This window comes from Pelmatolapia mariae, linkage group LG3_W, assembly GCF_036321145.2.
Source record: "Pelmatolapia mariae isolate MD_Pm_ZW linkage group LG3_W, Pm_UMD_F_2, whole genome shotgun sequence".
Classification (NCBI taxonomy): Eukaryota; Metazoa; Chordata; class Actinopteri; order Cichliformes; family Cichlidae; genus Pelmatolapia; species Pelmatolapia mariae.
The window spans coordinates 92753279-92773324 of NC_086229.1; the positions used below are offsets into that span (position 1 = coordinate 92753279).

General features: G+C 41.5%; 1 protein-coding gene across 1 annotated transcript; it reads left to right on the forward strand.

The window, feature by feature from the left end:
- Positions 1–931: 931 nt before the first annotated feature.
- On the forward strand, positions 932–17829 carry LOC135932684 (ribonuclease inhibitor-like; the record flags this gene model as incomplete). Its single annotated transcript, XM_065470268.1, has 7 exons — positions 932–1143; positions 1291–1464; positions 2810–2986; positions 5791–5967; positions 9576–9752; positions 14945–15118; positions 17811–17829. Coding segments are annotated over 7 exons (1110 nt in total), but the record flags the coding sequence as incomplete, so codon positions are not given.
- Positions 17830–20046: the final 2217 nt, after the last annotated feature.

Genomic DNA, 20046 nt, shown 5'->3' on the forward strand with positions numbered 1-20046 from the left:
CCACCATGTTTCCACTGATATTAATCCTGTTCAATGACACGTTTCATATCAGTGAATATGTTCTTTAGGACGTCCACTGACATGTTTAAGTGTCCTGCTGGAAATCACTCAAATCATCCATGAAATCCATGAAAAATCCTTTTAGTGTTTCTAACTTCACCCTCTGTCCTCTCTCTCTCTCCATCCTCCTCACTGCTTCTTTCACTGATAATCACACAAACATCGTATTCAGCTACAAAATAACACAATAATATCATCTGATGATCATTATTATAAGAGCAGGATCCATATTTGATATCAGAGTAACACACTGCTTGGTTATGTGCAGTCATCATCAGTGACTGTGGGTCAAACAGAAGCTCTCTGATTGGTTGCTGACCTTGGTCACCTGTCCACTCTCACCTGTTTGTGTTTGCTCTCTCTTTGCTGTCTCCATCCTCTCTCTCCTTTCTCTCCCTCTCTGTCTTTGTACCGTCACTCAGGTCCAATGGAAACAGTGACATTTACAAACCAATCAAAGACAAACTGATCCATGTCAGGTTATAACAATATTCAAAGTGAATACAGGCTGCTGCTGGACACAGACAGGTAACATCATTTTGACTTGCTGTCACCTGGATCTGGACTCATAAACACTGAAGCCCTGAACAGGAATACAAATCATTTTCTGCCAACTAGCGACACACCAGCAGATAATGGCTCAGAAAGCTAAAATGAGCCAATCATTTCTGTGTTTAGTTCCCCTGAAATCAGATCTGATATCAGCAGCTCTGAGTTCATTCATCATTATTGTCCAGTGATGAGATTTCTGCTTCGTTTGGTAACAGTCAGCAGGTTTTTCCTGCGTGTGGACGTGAACAGTCGTACCTGACAGCAGGTAGCAAACAGAGATCATCTTTCCAGCTGGAACTCTTCACTGAGCTGAACTCATTCAAAATGTTCTGGAGTCAAAACAGGAAACAGTCCAAATGTGTGTCTTCACTCTGACTCTGGATCAGATCTCAGTGACAGACTGTGGACATTATGGAAGCCTAAATGTGACACCATCTTCCTCCTTCATCTGCAGATTAAAGCCAAACAAAGATTCTCATTAAAAGTCTGCAGGTCTGAGAGAGACTCAATCGTTGTGTCATGTCAAACACAGTAAGAGGATCTGAAGCACAGATGTGAAGAGCAGATTCATCAGATTATGACCTCACTGTGTTTTGTCTTCATATACATTCAGTCTGTGTTTATAATGCAGATTTTCTGCTTTTATAATAACACATTTTATATTTTCTATCATCACAGACTGACTGAGTGTCGACTCTCAGAGTCTCACTGTGAAGTTGTGGCCTCAGCTCTGAAGTCCAACCCCTCCCATCTGACAGAGCTGGACATGAGTGAGACCAACCTGCAGGCTCCATCAGTGAAGCTTCTGTGTGCTGGACTGGAGAGTCCAAACTGTCGACTGGAGACTCTGAGGTGAGTTCACTGACTGTGGCTGTTGTTGTTTTTCTATATTTCAGGTCTTTGATTGATGTTTGAAACTTTCTTTGGTTCCTAAATGTTCAGGATGTGTCTGAAGACAAATGTGAAGAAGTTTGAGTGCTTTCAGAAATGTTGTGTCTTTCCAAACGACTGAACAACAGTTTTTCCTTTTGGCTCCAAACAGAAGTGACAGACTTGAGCAGGGTTCATTTAAAGGCTGACAGAAGTGGAGTGGTGACGGGGAGATGTTTGACAGGACAGTGTTTCAGCCTCCACAGGTTCATGTTGTGCTCCATCAGTCAGTGAAGATGAAGTCAGTGCTGATGAGGCTGTAGAGTGTGTGAGGGATGTGAATGAGGATGATGAAGATCTGATGATAGCAGATAAAAACAGGCTGCAGAGACTTTGAGCCATACAGGGCACACAGTGTGTGTACAGAACAGCTGAAATCATTCTGGAGGCCTCACTGGAATATGGAAGCATCACAGTACAGCTTCACTAAAGTCTCTGAGATGAGATGAGAAATGAAGCAGCCAGAGCTTTTTCATGAGTGGAAATCCACTGTGACTGTGAGCTGCTGCTACAGCCTCCAGATTAGCCAGCAGCTCATCCTGCTCAACATTTTCTCACCAACTTTAATGGAAGTGTGATGTTTTCAGCTGGAGTGATGGTCAGGGTGGCCTCCCTCTCCTCTTCTTCTCCTCTTCCTCTTTCATTTGTAAAGCCACTTCTGCTGCTTTCATTCATTTGAAGTCCTGTAGCTGAGTTTGGGAGAGACTAACAGCCTCGGCAGCAGAGGGGAGAAAGGCTGTAACACCACCACTTTACTCTGTTCTACCTGTCACATCATTTTATCAGGAAACAAATATGCTCATGTTTTTACTATGTTTGGCTTGAAGATGTAAGAAGATCACATGGTGCTTTTTATTATTGTGTTGGTTTGTTTCCTGTCTCTTGGATGGAGCCCAGCTGTGCGTGGCCCCTGGGCCTGTGGTCAGAGTGTGTGCTGGATAATCCGGCCCAGGATGAGGCCAAACTGACATGGGATGAAATGTCTGTCACATAATTGAGCTTAGTGTAGTTTCATTTCTGCACAATTTAAAAACAACCAAAACTTTGTTCTGTCTTTTCTATGTTATACTGTAGACTTTCTTTGATACTGTGTCCAAAAGGAGCAGCTTTTACTTTGAAGGGGAGGCGTCTCTGTTTCCTCTTCAGAAGAGGTTTTCTAAACTTCTACATTCTGAAGCTTCTTCAGCTCTGAACAGATGATGAAACACTGAATGATTTCAAGCTCACACTTTGTCTAATAAACTTACATCTTTCATTCTTTATACAGATTGAGTTACTGTGGTTTGTCAAAGATCAGCTGTGGTTATCTGGCAGCAGCGCTGAAGTCCAACCCCTCCCATCTGAGAGAGTTGGACCTGAGTAACAACAACAAGCTGCAGGATTCAGGAGTGAAGCATCTGTGTGGTTTCCTGGAGAGTCCAGGATGTGGACTTGAAACTCTGAGGTCAGTCAGCATGTTTTAGTTGTGCTGAGATGAATATGATGTGAAAGTTGTGCTGACACTAAACTGCAGACATCAGGCTGATATTATACTGATCCACACTGAGGATCTTCATGGTAAAGTCTGTTTTCTTCTTCTCTGGTTTAGTCCATTGACTGCAGCAGAACAATGTTCACATTTCAAACAGTGAGACTCAACGTATGGCCCGCGGCCCACACGCGGCCTGCCCACCTTTCCTGATTCAGAGAGAGGGGACCCTGATTAACTGTGTAGTGTTCTTCCTCACAGTTCTAAGTATCAGACACAACAATGAATAATCCACAGCTGACTGTCTTTAGCAGGTCAAAGGTCACGGCACACAGCAGACAGTGGGAAATATTCTAATTCTGATCATTTATCAGCACATATCCATATGTATAAAAACAAACACTGTGAGACTTGATCAGAGGTGTGATCATCACAGCAGAGGCCTTTGTGTCAAAGTCACTGAGGATCAAACAGAAACACATGAAGCAGATTTTCCTCTTCTGGCTTTTTATAGCAGATAACCTTCAAAATATTCTGCAGTCGATCAAAAACTGAAGCAAACCATGAATCAACATGTGAACATGAGCTGATGCTGCTGAGGTGAAGCAAAGTTACAGAGGTTTGATTACAGACACAGCTGAGAGTTTGTAATCTGTCATCATTTTAAAAGGTTTCAATTTCTTCAGTATTGAACAGCAGAAATGAGGCTTTGTTTTCGGAGGCCGACAGCAGTGAACACAACAGCAGACTGGTGCGTAATAAGCAGTGAATAATGCAGAAAACAGATTTTTGAAGGTAAACTGTTCTTGAAGTACACTGAGAGCGAGAGAGAGCTGTGCAGGAAGTAAAGGTCAAAGTCAGAGAGAATTCATGACGATGTTCATCAAACGTAAAGCGTAGTTTGGATCTTCTTTTGCTGCTGGTTCACTCAGTTTTGGTTGGAGACAGATGAAACCTGCAGCTTCAGGATCTGTGAGCTGTCCACTTTCAGCCCCGACGGCGTGTCCGTGTACGTGCCGTCGAGTGAACGATCCACGCTCTGTGTTTCCATCTTTGTGTGTTTAGCTGCTCTCATTTACTGTTTTATCTGTTTGCTTGTTGTTGAAATACTTTTGGGAGCTTTAACCTGAGATTCTGGCAAAATACATTTATATTAAAAATCCATTCAGGATTGAATGAATCAACATCGCTTTATTCAAATTAAAACCATTTAAATAGGAAAATCCATTTTTTACAGCCGCCTCTAATGCTGGGTAATGTCAGTTGGTCCATGTGCAGCTGGCTGTGAGGCTGAGGGAGCGTCTACAAAGTGCAACACTGAAAGAACATCATCCATAAATATTGAGGAATAACTGGACTCTCATACAGCGAGACTCAAATGCCTTTAAACATCAGCTTATCCTGCTGATCCAAGTCCAACAGTGAGTTTGTAAAAACATGTTTGTCAATCATTTTGTTTGGTTTCTGAGGAAAATGATTCAATAACTTGCTGCTAATACACAACATTTCATCATATTTCCTCATAACCCTCTTTTGTCTGACCATTTGATCCCATTTAAATTTGCAATAAAGGATCCACAGAGTTTGGTGACAATAATGACAGTAGATGTTTGTGTGAAAGTGCTGGAAGCAAATGAGTGTGTGATGTTCTTTCAGTGTTGCTCTGTAGACGCTCCCTGAGCACTGGTCTCACAGCCAGCTGCACATAGAGACCAGTGTTGTTAGTCCAGGTCAGAAGATGACTTGTTGGAATACCATACCTGCTTCATGCCCTGGAGGTCGGGGCAGTGGCCCCCCACACCCTCTAGCAGATCATTACATGAAGGAACCTTTTAAAAACAAGCGCGTTCATGCTCACAGGTGTACACACGGGTGATCACACACACAAATTACACCCTTTTTGGCTCCTACCTCAAAGCACACTGTGCGCTGTCGATCTCACGTGCTGCACAATAATGTTTAATATTTAGTATTTACTGTCATATTCCCATATATCATTGTGATCTTGTTTATTACTCTTGTTTTCTTCTGCTTGCTTTCTTTTTTCTTTCTCAACAGGTGATCCAGGTGATTGATATATGTATTTTTTGTCTGCTTATTCTGTTGGTTTTTGTTTTTTGCCCTTTTTCCCCGTCCCTCTTCTCATGTTTTTTTCTTTCCCTCTTTCTTTCTCCACGTTCTCTCCTCCAGTCAAGTCTGTCCCGTATTCAGCAAGTGAAAATAAAATAAACAATAAAAAGTTGAATCAAATTCACCATTACGGCAAGGCTGGGATGGTCCATTTGGTAAAGTAAATCCGTTGGGCATCTTTCTTCGCCTTTAGACAATAATTCTGATGGCAAAAGAACCAAACGGGACAGGTTAAAAAAAAAAAAAAAAAAAAAAAAAAAAAAAGACTTGTTGGAATGAAAATGAGCTTGTAGGTTGTCTGCTTTAATCATGTGACTGGAAAAAGGTGTTGGACTTCAAATATGTCCGTTTCTTTCACACTTCACCTTTAAAAGTGAAGCCTTGTGGTTCCTGGAAGGAAAAACACGACTTTTTCAAGTCTTTGTCCTGTTTTTATGATAAATGTACGACTTTAATGTGAAACATTCAGAGTTTTTTCTCTTGTTGTGTTTGTTTGAAGCTGCTTCCTGTTGGCTTCAGCTGTTTGGAGTTTCCATTTTCTAAACTTCTACATTCTGAACCTTCTTCAGCTCTGAACAGATGATGAAACACTGAATGATTTCAAGCTCACACTTTGTCTAATAAACTTACATCTTTCATTCTTTATACAGATTGTGGAGCTGTGGTTTGTCAGAGATCAGCTGTGATTATCTGGCAGCAGCACTGAAGTCCAACCCCTCCCATCTGAGACAGCTGGAGCTGAGTGACAACTACAAGCTGCAGGATTCAGGAGTGAAGCATCTGTGTGGTTTCCTGGAGAGTCCAGGATGTGGACTTGAAACTCTGAGGTCAGTCAGCATGTTTTAGTTGTGCTGAGATGAATATGATGTGAAAGTTGTGCTGACACTAAACTGCAGACATCAGGCTGATATTATACTGATCCACACTGAGGATCTTCATGGTAAAGTCTGTCCATTGACAGCAGCAGAACAATGTTCACATTTCAAACCTTCAAAGAAGAAGAAAAATCCTCCACTGGATAATTCACTGTGAAACTCTCCAACTCCTCATTCCACCTTAAAGTCTGTCTGACACTGAAATCCAAAGCAAAATGTGCGTTTGCTTTACAGACAGCAGTCCAACACAAACATACACACATCATCCAAAACACAGTCCAACATCCAAATCTCCTCCACTGCCAGCATGAATGATGGGAAAGAGAAGGAGGAACACTCTGACATTCAGGGTTAGAATGAGTTTCATGAAGCAGACTGTGAAGATCAAAGCTGCATTAGAAGCTTACATGAATGAATGAGTGGACAGAAGTGGACAGAGATCATCTGAAGCACTTCAAAGGCTTTAAATCAGCACATTTCTCTTTATTCTTTATCAACTCTGTTAGTTTCTCTCAGTTTTCTGTGGAATGAAGCTAACAGCAGGCTAATAAGATGCTGACCAATAGGTTTCTATTAAAGGTTGTAATTTGTATCTGAAAAAGTGCTTTGGCTCAGCAGGGATCAGCTTACAGGTAGAATACAGCTGCTGGATGGGATTAGCATGTCATAGCTATCTACCAAACTGCTAACTGGGGGATTTCAGGCCATCTATGGATCATTTTTGCTAACTGTTTATTCAGCTTAGGCTCACAGGGCTGCAGCCTGTGCCCTAGCTATCATAGGGCAAGAGGCGTGGTCCACCTGCACAGGTGAGCAGTCCATCACAGGGCCAACAGAGAGAGACAGAGAAGCACTCTCTCACATCCACACCTACAGCCAATTTAGAAGCACCAATGAACCTAAGCAGCATTTCATTGGACTGTGGGAGAACATCCAACCTCCACAGAAAGGCCAACAAGCTTCAGCCTACAACCTTCTTGCTTTAAGGCACTAGTGCCAACCACTTTTCCCCATTTCAGCCCAAATCCTGCATCTTCCTGTTTCTGACTCCAGGCCAGCTCCACTAACACTTTCTCATCAGACACTGCCACCTAGTGGAGGAAGTCTTAGTTCCATTTGAAGCTTCAGATGACAGTTAGTTCCTTTACAAAGAGGTGGAGGTGGTGGGGCCACAGCACCATCATCACTGAGTGCTATTGATGGGTATAGTTTAGGTTTTATCCAATACCGGTGCCGACCCGGTACTTTTGAAACGGTGCCGGTGCTTAAACGGTGCTTAAAGAATGGAGAACACAAACTTTGTACAAAAACCTCTCATGTTTAGCGTTTTTCCACTTTTTCTTTGGTCATTTTAGCCTTTTTGTTCAGGGTGAAGGGAGCATCTGCCATCAAACAAGAAGATAGCCGCATGTAACTACGACGGTGTTTGCTAGTTCACCTTACATGCATTAATGTAATAACGTGGTTAGCCTACTCAACGTAAATTACACACGAACAACATTAAGCTACTCACGCAGAGAAGAACGGCTGCTGCTGCCATCATCATCCTCATCATTTCTGCTACACTGGCAGGGCTAGGGGCCAGGACTCTCCTCTTCGGGTTCTTGGGGGATGTTGCTAACTCTGGGTCCGATAACAGGCACCACATCGGCAGTAGATGCGCTCGGTCTTGCAGCAAGCTATCAAATACGGTGCATTTCTCGGCTTTTAAAAAAACGCTATGCGCCGCCAGGTGTTTCATCAGATTCAAGGTGTTACCTCCTTTGCACAGTATCAGCACTTGTTGCAGGCTGCTGAGTTTGCATCTTTTGCTGTGAAGTACAGCCAGACTTTGACCGCTTTGCCTTGGGCATTTTTAATCTGTAGCTCTGCTCTAAAAGGATGTACGTACCTGGGCCCGCCTACTATCCTTGGAAAGGTAAAATGATTGGCTAGAATCTAAAGTGTATCACAGCTCAGGGAAAAAAAGCACCAAAATGTGCGCTGCTTTTCGGTCTGGTTACTATTAAATTTCGTTCTTTGAATTCTTTTGGCGTTAAGGAAAGACTGGACCCAGGGTGGTCAAAGCTCAAAAAATGATCTTTATTTTACATTCCCGGGAACGGAGACCTGAACACACGAACACACACGCTCAGGTCTGAAAGCAGCAGCAGCCAGCATGGTTATATATATATTTCCGCAGCACATCACACACTCTAAGTTTTGATCAAAACACTCTGCTTAGTTTCACTTTCTGTCTGCACCTCCAGTGCTCTGCAAAAGCATGCAGTTTCCTGTCAGTACTTTTGGCTCAGACTCTACTCAGAGCTGGCCCTCTCTTATTAAAATACATAAAACAATATAATCAGCAAATAAGCACTAAGAATATATGTTTAAATCCCAACATTACTACTGTTTATGTCAGCACTGGTGCCATAATGGCACTGGATACCGGTACCCATACCTACTGAGTGCCATAGGACACTTAACCTTTGTTTCCATATGCTGGGAACTTCCTGTTGTTCCAAGGAGGACTGGAAAATGTGTGAAAACCTCCCAGTCAGTTCCTCACAGCACACTTCAATCATTTCCCTCCCACAGCATCAGGACCAGGGCTTTTTCTCTCTTTGATCCCACTAAGAGATTTCCACACAAACACCTCATCAGTGGGACTCTCAGAGCTACCAGCCCTTTGCTACAATCACAAAGCTCTTCATTGAAATCAATGATATCAAAGCTGGAATCCAATGAGTCCAAGTCTTCTGCTGATTCAGCATCACATTCATCTTTGCTCCTTGTTCTGCATCCCCACCATGGACTTCATTCCTTTCCAAGCCAGCCTTGAGTGTCCTTTATTCAGCTCATCCTCTGCTTTACTTTTACACCTGATTTTAGCTGCTTTATCTCTCTTTCAACAAGTTTCTGTGCCTCAATCTTTTTCTTCTCTCCCTCATAACAAGACAGCTTCTTCTGCCTGAGAATATGTTGGAGTGATTTACTAATCCAGGGCTGCTTATTGGGGAAAATATTTCCTGTTTTCAAAGTAATCCCCATTTTTCCCAGAAAGAAATGTAAGTAGTAATCGATGATCTAAGTGAGAACATGAGCCTTTAAAAAGTCCCAGTGGGTGCAGTCAAAGCAGTCCCTCAGTCCCAGTATAGAGTCTTTGGTCCAGACTGGAACAACTGTGTGCCCAGTTTGAGCTCTCTTCAGTGCTGTGACCTGACAGACCCAGAGGGGCCATCACATCAAATGTAGAAGCTCCCCTAATGGAGCCACAACACATGTCCAATACTTAGTCTGTCTTGTTGGACCAACTGGAAGAAATGATTCAAGGACTTAGTCACAGAACAGAGATTCAAATCTCCAAAATCCAACTGGCTGCATCAGGACATATAGTCTGAAACTCTGCACAGTTTCCTGTTTGAAGCTGCTTCCTGTTGGCTTCAGCTGTTTGGAGTTTCCATTTTCTAAACTTCTACATTCTGAACCTTCTTCAGCTCTGAACAGATGATGAAACACTGAATGATTTCAAGCTCACACTTTGTCTAATAAACTTACATCTTTCATTCTTTATACAGATTGGGACGCTGTGGTTTGTCAGAGATCAGCTGTGATTATCTGGCAGCAGCGCTGAAGTCCAACCCCTCCCATCTGAGACAGCTGGAGCTGAGTAACAACTACAACCTGAAGGATCCAGATGTGAAGCAGCTGTCTGATCTTCAGCAGAGTCCAGACTACAGACTGGAGACTGTGGTGTAAGTAGAGTGATGGAGTGAGTGGGTGGTGCTGTCAGCAGTATTGTACTAAACACAGTCAGTATGAAACAAAGATCCAGTGTTTCCTGTAAAGCTGCAGCTTCTCAGTGAAGCTGTGAGAGGAGAATGGTGACAGGCTTCAGGATTGGACACAAACACTTCCTGTTTCTGACCTTTATGGTCACCATGGTAACGGCTGACACGCTCTGATCAAACACTGTCAACAGCCAATCAGCTCTCTGAACAAAGCAGCATGCAGACCAATGACTGCATTCATTTCCAAGTTTAAAGCAGTGAAGAACACAGTCTGTAGGTGAGGAAGACTTTAGTGAGAGCAGATGTTTGGATGGAATTCCTCCAGTTAACAGCTGGAACCGTCCATCTGGATTGTTGGGCTTGTTGTTGGGGTTCCTACAGAGTCAGAGTGGACACACCAAGCTTCTTCTAATGAATGAAAGTCCAAACTCAAACTAGGAGGGAAAAACATTTTCATCAACTTCAATAAAAATCCAAAGATTAGAAAAAGTGAAGCAACAATGAGTCCTAGTACAGTCCCAGCACTGAAGTCCCTGCTGCTCTTTATACTGGATGTGCTGCATCACTGACTGACAGCTGATGAAGAGTCTTTGGAAACACTCATTTATCTCCTCTGCTCTTCCTTCTTCTCTCTGCAGGTGGAGGATATGATGGTAAACAGGACGGTGTGTGTGCTGAGAGAGGAGGAGCTGTGTCCTGATGATCCAGAGAGGTTGAAGCAGCAGCAGCTTGTGTGTAGAGACGCTCTGACTGGGCCATGTTACTGGGAGGTGGAGAGGAGAGCTTCATCCAGCAGTGTATCTGGACTGCTCTGCTGCTGCTCTGTCCTTCTACAGTCTCTGCACAGTCTCTGTCTGACTCTGGCTTCAGACCCTCCTGGATCAAACTCACCTGGAAAGACTTTCAAACATCACTCAATAGATTTGAAATCAGAATAGATTTGATATATACTGTAGATGTACTGTAGAGTTGCAGTTTGTCACTTGTAAATACAGTCTGTGAGCAGCTCTGAGCTGAAAGATCTTTCTGGAAACACAAAATGCTTTCACTCTTCTGTTGCTTTTTCATATATTTCCACAACATTAATATTGATCCCACCTGTCTCACCTGTTTCATGCTTTTATACATAAGAACAGGACACGTGTGATCTGAGCGCTGCTGTGGTTGCTGTGCTGCACGTCTTCATTTAGATAACAGAGACATCTAGTGGTTCAGAGGGAGAACTGCAGGAGGTGGAGCTGTGTTTTAGCATGGAAAACTTTTTATCTTTTAGGCGCAGATACAAATATGACAAGTATCAGTGTGAGATACAAAAGGTCACATCAGTCAGCAGAGGGAACAGTGATCACACAGCAATGTAAGAATAGAAACATAACAGTGAATCTGGACATGTGTACAGATGGAAGCAAACAAACAGGATGTAACACTACATTAAAGCCACAAATGGGAAGAAAACAAAGCCAAAGGAAAATATATTTGATCTCAGGAATCCAAATCAGATGCTTTAGAGCAGGGGTCGGCAACCCTGGGCACGCGTGTCACAGCTGGCACGTGAAGGGTTAACTGATGGCACGACCACAGCTGGACTGGCAATCAGGCATACCGATGGTGATTTTTCGTTTTTAATGGGCCGATGATGTTTTTTTGTAACACTATAAACAGTGAAAGGTGGCGGATTGGCCGGATGCTGGTCGGTGTGTAAAAATAAGTCAGTTGTTTGTTGGTGGCTATGGCGGAGCTTCCACAGAGGCAACAGGTGTATGAGGGAAAGGGGAGGCAGGAGGGAGAAGGGTCTGGCTGCAGCCACTGGGGAGCGCCATATTGGGACCTCCACACTAACCGGAAACAAGTGACCTCCACAGTAGGCAGAGATACGTTCCTGCATGGATCATAGGCTTTTTTTTTTTTTAAGAACTTTATTTAACAAACAATGAGTACAAAACATACGAACAGATGAACAAAAGAACAGAACATGAACACAAAACCAGGGGTAAAAAGAAAAAAGTAATAATTGTATGAATACATGCAAAAATTCACATATATATATTGTTTTGAGAGCCTTTTTGTTGGTGGAGTCTGATTTTGATTGTATGTACAATTCCACATCCTTAAAAAATGACAGAAATGTGGTGTTTTATTAGTAAACTTACATTTATGGATGAAAAATTTAGCTAAAAGTATTAACAAATTTATTATAAAAAACATTTATCATTCTTCTTGGGGAACTTAAAGAAACAGAGTAAAACATTTTCCCATCGTAAAGAAAACTCCCTTAAAATATGGACAATAACAAAACTGCTAAATTCCTTTCAGAATCTCTGTGTAGAAGAACAGGACCAAAAAAGATGTGTCACAGTTTCTGGATGATCCCCACAGAAAGTACAATTAGTATTTATGTCTCCTTTAAATTTTACCATGTATTTACTGGCTGGATAACATTTATGTCAAATTTTAAATGAGACTTCCTTCACCTTATTTACAATCAAATATTTATGGGGGATCATCCAGACTGTCTTCCACTTGATATCTGGAACATATCGGTTCCAGTAAGATATTATATATCTTCTTGGAATAAACTACGTATTCTCTTATTGCTGTTACCAAGATCCTGTGAAAAGCAGATGTTTCCTACTGCTGACTCAGCTGGATCAGGGAGAGTGACTGAGGTAGATGTTGAGCTGTCAGTGTTTTTATATAACATTGAAGTCCCTGAGGGTCTGGCACCAAGCACCAATGAGAATTCCTGAACACTGATTGGAAAATTATACAGTGCAATAAAGTCATTGTAAGTAAGTAGTTGTTCCTCTTTATTAACCAGCTGAACCACCAATAGGATCCCATTTTGGACCCAAGTTTCCAGGAAAAGTGATTTATTTTTATATAAAATATCTCTGTTGTTCCAGATGAGGTATTTGTGTGGTGAGAAGTTGTGTTTATAAATGAGGGTCCACGCTAAGAAAACTTGCTTATGGAAGGATGAAAGTTTTACAGGGAGTTTCTCAACACTGTAATTACAATTTAAAATAAAATTAAAGTCACGCATGGATCATCGACTGTGGAAACCTTGCAAGTGGATCGTAAAGGTTGGTACAGAGTCTTTCATGTCTAAATTTGACGTTAATAATTATATAATTGTAGGAATCATCTAGTTTGCTTACACTGATTACGTTGGCACTTTGTTAGCGCTACAACAACGGTCCGACCCCCGAGGTATCTAAACTTTAGTAAGGAATGTGCACTTTTGACACCTCTGGTTATCATTTAGTGGTCAGTTTCAAACGCATTTGATTTTTGCTTGTTATGAACAAATTCACTTCACTACTTTTCACGATCTGTAACACCAGTCCACATTGTTCTATTTACTGCATATTGCACTTTATTCACTGTGCATTTTCACATTGTACAGTTCAGTTCATTCATCAGCAAGAGAAAAAAGTGTTTTCATTAAAGATTTTTTTTCCTGTTCACCACATTTCCTGACAGCTCTTGTGATCCACACCATTTTGCTTTCATTATTGAGGACGGCTTGGATATTTTTGTTAATATGTACAATCTGATTGTTAGATAAACTGATTGCATTCTATACAACTACATTTAAATTACATGTTGTTGATTTTCTTTCTTTTTTTTCTCTCTTACAGACAAAATGATATGCCGGTGCACTTTCACTGCCCTGTCTGTAACATGACAGTCATACAGCGTGGGGATATGGCAACGCAATTATTGTCATGTCAGCATTCAGGACTGCTCCCCACTGAACTCTCCGTGGAGCCTCGTCTCCCTCTCGATGTCTTGTCTCCAGCATCTAAACCATTTTCTGAGTCTTCGGTAGAACATTCATGTGCTCTACCCTCTGTGCTAAATGAAACTGTGGCTTGTGGAAAGTCCATGAAAATGAAACGCCCTCACTGTGGTCTTAGTCTTCTTACAAAAAAACTTCAAGGCTCACATGATGAGGGGGCGTTCAAACAGGTCAATAGATGTTTGCCTGGCCTGTCATCTGCAGTGTTTTTGTGCAGAGGAACTTCTTCCTCTTTGTTTTTCAGTTTGCAGAGGACATGGAGCTCTTTTTAAAAGCATGTGCTGACAAGCAGGGACTACGGGTCAATGCGATGTTTGACATTTAATGGACAGATGAAGGCACTGGCTGTTTGTTTGTGTTTTTTATGTGTTGTTTGTTTTTCAGTGCACAGAATTCCAGTTAAACTTATTATAAAATGTTGTTCATTTGTTTCCATACTTATAGTAAGAAATTTAAGTGTAAATGTAACAGCATTATTTATACTTGTAACTTCAGAGTAAAAAGCTTATAGTTGATATTAACATTAATGTATTATCCTGTAATCAATAATATTTTATACATTTTACGCATTAACCCTCTGATCTCTATCCTGGCCATTTGGGGCCACTTCACTTCTTCTTCTTCTTGTTTGACTGCTACACTGCAGTGGACCAAAAGAATGACGCAGGTTTGATCTTAAGGATCTAATAGTTGTGTGTGTTTGTGCATGACATTGCAACGCAAATATGTATTTGCAAGATAGACTGGAATAAATGATGATGCATCAAATATTACACAGGCTGCAGTGAAGTTTTGTTTGAGGTTATTGAGCTTTGAGTTTCCCAGTCAAACTTAGCTTTGACACACATGCTAACACTCTTACTCTTGTACATTTCATAACAAGACACCATAGCCAAAATATTAACTCTCAAAAAAAATTCAAAGCTGCAGCTGCAGCACACACAGCAACAAACACTGTTAGTAAATGTGTCCTGGAGTTTCTGCAGGTGCAGCATGTGAGCATGAACGCGCTTGTTTTTAAAAGGTTCCCTCATGTAATGATCTGCTAGAGGGTGTGGGGGGACACAGCCCCGTCCTCCAGGGCATGAAGCAGGTATGAAGGAGATCAAAACTCCAGACATCCTGAGGCCCCCAGAACACAAGAGACCAAGGAAGACCAACAGAGAGGCAGCCGCGCCACTATCCCAGAAAGAGCTGAGGAGAGCCCCAGATGAGGGGTCGCTCAGCAGCCGCGGAGCAGAAGCCAGGCAGGGTTGCAGTGACGTGCCTGGGAGTGCCGCCAGCAGCCAGCTGTGCCTGAGTGAGAGTGTGAGTAACGTGAATGTCTAAGTTGTGAGATAAAATTGCGGTACAGGCAGCAAGAAGGGGAGGGGGCTGGGCCCCCATACACCCACCCGCCCACAACCCCGGCAACACACCAACCAGGACCCAAGCCCCCGAGGCCCGGCCAGGGCCCCATCCCGGATATGGAGCACCCCCAGAACCCCATGCCCGTCCCGGACCCACCCTGGGGCAGCCAGGCTACCAGGTCAGTAACCTATTTCTGTCAGCACAGACCCTCCCCTACTCAGAGAATCTTTCATAAATTATCAGAAGGCTTCAAGAGCAGCAAAAAGTATTTCTATAAGATTGTGTCTAATAACTGTCACAAACCTCACATTTTATTCAGCATTAATAATTCTGTTATTAATCCACCTACTGCAGCTCCCCATGCAGCATCAAAAGCAACGTGAAAACTTACTGAAATTCTTCATTAATAGGATTGCGGATATCAGGTCTCATATTATCCCTCCTACTACCGACCCATCTGTTCATATGGCAGCTTCAGTTAGATTTGATCCTTTTGAGCCCTTGTCCTTTTCATTACTGAGTGAAGAAGTCAACAATTTGAAACCCACAAGATGTACGCTGGATATTGTTCCATCTTGTTTAAAGAAAGTCGTTGAAATATGTTTTTGACACTGTGGGTATGTGTTTGCTTTCTATTGTCAACAGCAGTCTTCAGTCTGTGTGTGTCCCTGCTGACTTCAAACATTCTGTGGTGGAACCTGTTCTTAAAAAAACATAACCTGGATCCAGCAGTTGTATCGAACTACAGACCAATTTCTAAACTGCTATTCTTTCTAAAGTCCTGGAGAAAGTTGTCCCTGTCAGCTCCAGACCTTTGAATGGCATTGGTGAAGTATTTCAGTCTAGTTTTAAAATGCACCAGAGCACTGAAACTGCTATTTTAAAAGTTTCTAATGACCTTTTAACTTTTACTGACTTGAGAGATTCTGCGATTTTAATATTATTAGACCTCAGTGCTGCCTTTGATACCGTAGATCTGGGGTGTCAAACTCAATTTCACAGGGTGCCAAAACTCAAGGCACACTTTTCAGGCCAAACAAGATAAATATTTACTGACACACTAAAACAATGTTTTTTAAAGATAAAAATGAAGAACTCAGTGAACTCAGTGCACAGTTCACTCAGTTTATCAGCAAAGTGTGCCAACTTGGTTCAAAAAGTAAGGCACTGGTGCATTTGTGACAGCTTCACTTGAAATGCCTTCATCGCGTCATACATGCCATGTCCATTAACTTACAGCTTTCCTTGGTGAGCTCAAAAACTCTGTCTGCAAACTGAATCTATTTTCCACATAAAAGACTGAAATTGACGCTGATTTAAACCTTTAGCTCGGATCAAATTTACGGTTTGCGTCACGGTGATCATTACAGTCTCCATTTTCAAGACTTTACCACACAGCGTTTCCTGGTTCATGATGCAGTATTCTGTCAACCAGTACAGTTTTCCTCCTGCATCTTTACTCACATCCTGCTGACTACTCCACTTTTTTCACCGCATAACACCAGCACTCCATCTATTATAAGTCCAAAAAGTTTGTCCCATGAAATGTCAGGTACACTTTGACAGACGTTTTTAAAACTTTTTCTGTCGTTGTCCCGTGCATCGATTTAATGTCCATGTCCTGCAGTTCACTCCACGGATGATGGCCAGCTGTGCAATGTCCATAATGTCTGTACATTCATCCACAGCAAGAGAGTGTGCAATAAAGTCTTAGGTTCTTTGACACATCTGTGTTCTTAAATCAGTGACCATCTCACAAACCCGATCAGCAATCGTATTTCTGCTCAGGCTCACATTTGCCAAATTTGCCATTTGCCAAAATCTGCATTTTGTCTGGAAACAAGACATTGCACACCTTCATCATTCAGCTCCTCAGAGTGATAAATGGGCTGATTTGGCTTTTTCCTCTGCCACAATAAAATTTGCTTTCACGACAGCTTAACTTTGTGATTTTGCTGTGGTGACAAACATCTTCTGAAATGTAGCCTAGCTGGCATGGAGGCTGTAGCGCTGCATTATGGGATCTGTAGTTAGTGTATTATTAGCGCCTCATATCGCCGGGCCATGTGAAAGAATAATAATAAATCTATATAAAATGATCTCGTGGGCCAGATTTAAAAGTACTTTGGAGCGCCGGAAGCAGTGGAAGAGAAGGAAATATATGAAATTGTCAGTGGACATAAAAACAAAATGAGTATTAACTGGACTCACATCTGAAAACCCACATTTATTCCTGGGCTTTTAAATCAGAATGAGTTTGTACTACTTTTATTTCTCTTATTTCTTACTCAAACCTTCTAATTTTATGATTCTTTTTCTTAACTGTTATCATGTCGTCTTATGTTTTTATTCATTTTGATTATCTTAATTGTACAGCACGTTGGTCAATTTCTTTTTTGTTTTAAATGTACTATATGAATAAACTTAAATTTGACTTTGTGGATTTTGGGAATTATGGGTATACTTCCCTAATTAGCTGGGGATTCTGAGCCCCTCCCAGAGAAAGAATTTGGAAGGATTCCAAATTTCCCAACCTTTCCCTAATCGTGCTATGCCCCCTGGTGGTCATTTTTTGCAATGATTTTGGTTGGAATTCTGATTCCAACTTCCATATTCCCACCAATGAACAAAATTGGAAGGGAACACTTTCTGTGGAATTCTTCCAAATTCAATGATAAAGTCAATGGTAGATATTCCAAAAACCCGATATAATCCCTTTCCTTAACCATAACCTTATGCCTAACCTTAACCAGCACTTTAATGACGTGAAATAATGTTTTCCCAAGCGATTTTAAGGAAAAGAGCAAAGATGTGTGGATTGAGTCCAAACGGTTCTCATGTGTCCTCACTTTTCCGATGTCGTCATGTAGGAACGCGTTGGGTGCCTGAAAACGTAATATGTTGACGATTTGTCACGTACCATAAAATGTTACGCTTTGGGAGAGAGAACGTGTTGATGAGGGAAAGGGGAGGCAGGAGGAGGAGAGACCCGAGGCGGCCGCCGGTCCAAGTGTCAGGTGAACTGAACTTCAGGTAAGAAGTTATGACCTGCAGTCTATCCGGGTCAGATATAAACCAAGTTTAGGTGGAGTTTATTTTCGTTATGCTGACTTTTTACAGTCAGTTACAATAACTCGTACTGCGTACTAGCTAGCATGACGGAGTTTCTATACAGCTGAGTGGGTGCCAGGGGCGGATCTAGAAGGGTGGCATGGGGTGGCAAGTGCCACTCTAAAATGATCCCTTGCCACCCCAAGTGCCACCCCAGTTTTGCATATGACATATCTTAAAATAAGATAGCATTAACAGTTTGAGCGTAGTTACAGTCGACAGTGAATATAAATGCTAAATCTGAATATATTGCCTAGTGTTCCCCCCCTCCACCATTAACAAATGGTTCAGCCCATAGCAGGACCGGCTTTTTTCTTGTTTTCAGTAGCAAGCGATGTTTTTGATTGTGCCAGAGCACATGTTGAACAACACCATGGGAATTTCGCTGGTGGTTGGATGTTACACTCTGGAAATGGAAGGAAGGTGAGTGTTATTAACCCTCCGTGGTCCACGGACACGCTGCACCTCTAAATCACATGACTGATGTAAGCTGCATAGCAACAAGCTGCAGCCACGCTGAGTCTCTATTTCAGCCCACATTGAAAGTTCGGACTTCAAAGTTTTTACATTTTAATTACAGGCCAGTAAATCCAGAGTTATGATAATATATATAAGCCACGCTTTTTTCTAAATACTGTTGTCACATTTCTGTGTGTGTGTGTTTTAAGCGTTTTCTAAGGACAGCGCGAAAACAGTAAAGAAAGGAAAAAAAGCCACGTCTTTCCTTTCAGTGGAAAAATGTACCATGTTGACCAATTAAAACAAAAAAGCCAACTTGTGGGATTTGGTTGTTTAGGAAGAGGGGAGAGTTTTGGGAGTGACGTAACCAGTGAGACAGAGAGAGAGAGAGAGAGTGAGCGAGAGAGAGAGTTCTTAGATGTGGGAGATTTGTGACGTTTAGTGTGGAGTGTATACTTAGTGTGTTGTGTTGTCTTGTGTAGTTGTTCTGTTGTGTAGTAATTTTGTTTTGTGTGTACATTTGTAACGTAAACACTGTCACTAAGTAGAAAACCAGCGGAGTGATACACCTCCTGTTGTCAGGTCTGCAGGTTTCTCCCTGTGCTGTTCTGTCTTTTGGTGGACAAACTGTTTTTTTACTGCCACACATCATTTCTGGGGCATCTTATTGAGACACCTGATTGTTCTCTCATTTTAGTTTTAGTAATATTTTCAAATGGTTGTACAAAATGAAAAAAACAGCAGGTGTATTGGCTGCATTTTTAATAAATAGTTGTACAGTAAAAAAAAAATACTACTAGGATTTTAAGTTCTTTGTGTGATTTCAGATCAGTAATACTAATGCAGTATGTCAGTGGAAAAAAACAACTAAATTCAGTTGAGCTGAAAAGAATGATACCAAACAAGGCAAGGGGAAAAAATAAAATGAAACAATTTGAGAGTGAAATACAAACGTAAACTCAAAAGGAGTCACAAATGGCCGGTTGTATTTCAGACCTCAGTGGGTGAATCCAACAAATCATGAAAAATTAGGTTTATATTTTTGTTCATGACAGTGCAGATTTCTGACATTTTGTGTAATTTAAGCTGTAACAATGTGATTGTTTTCTAACAAAAAACAGTGAAACTTAAGTTAGACTTGTGTTTGTAAATGAACCGCCCCATGTTGTGTAGCTTTCTGGATTTTATACTTATTGGGCTACATATTTATTTATTATACATGCTATACAGTACATAAGATCAAAACTCACATGTTTTATGTAACTAAAGTGTGTAATTATGTGGGCTACAGACAATAATTAAGTTATAGACTATATTTATATGAAAAACGTATATACTTACTGCATTTGAATTATTTTAACCATATGTAACCACCTGCATATGTGTTAGAAAAAGAAGGCTTTGATTTTGCCACCCCATTTGATTTTTTTGCCACCCTCATGCCACGCTATGAAAATTTCTCTAGATCTGCCCCTGGTGGGCGCTATGATGTTACTGATAGTGAACTTTATTTTAGTAGAGTTGCCAACCGTCCTG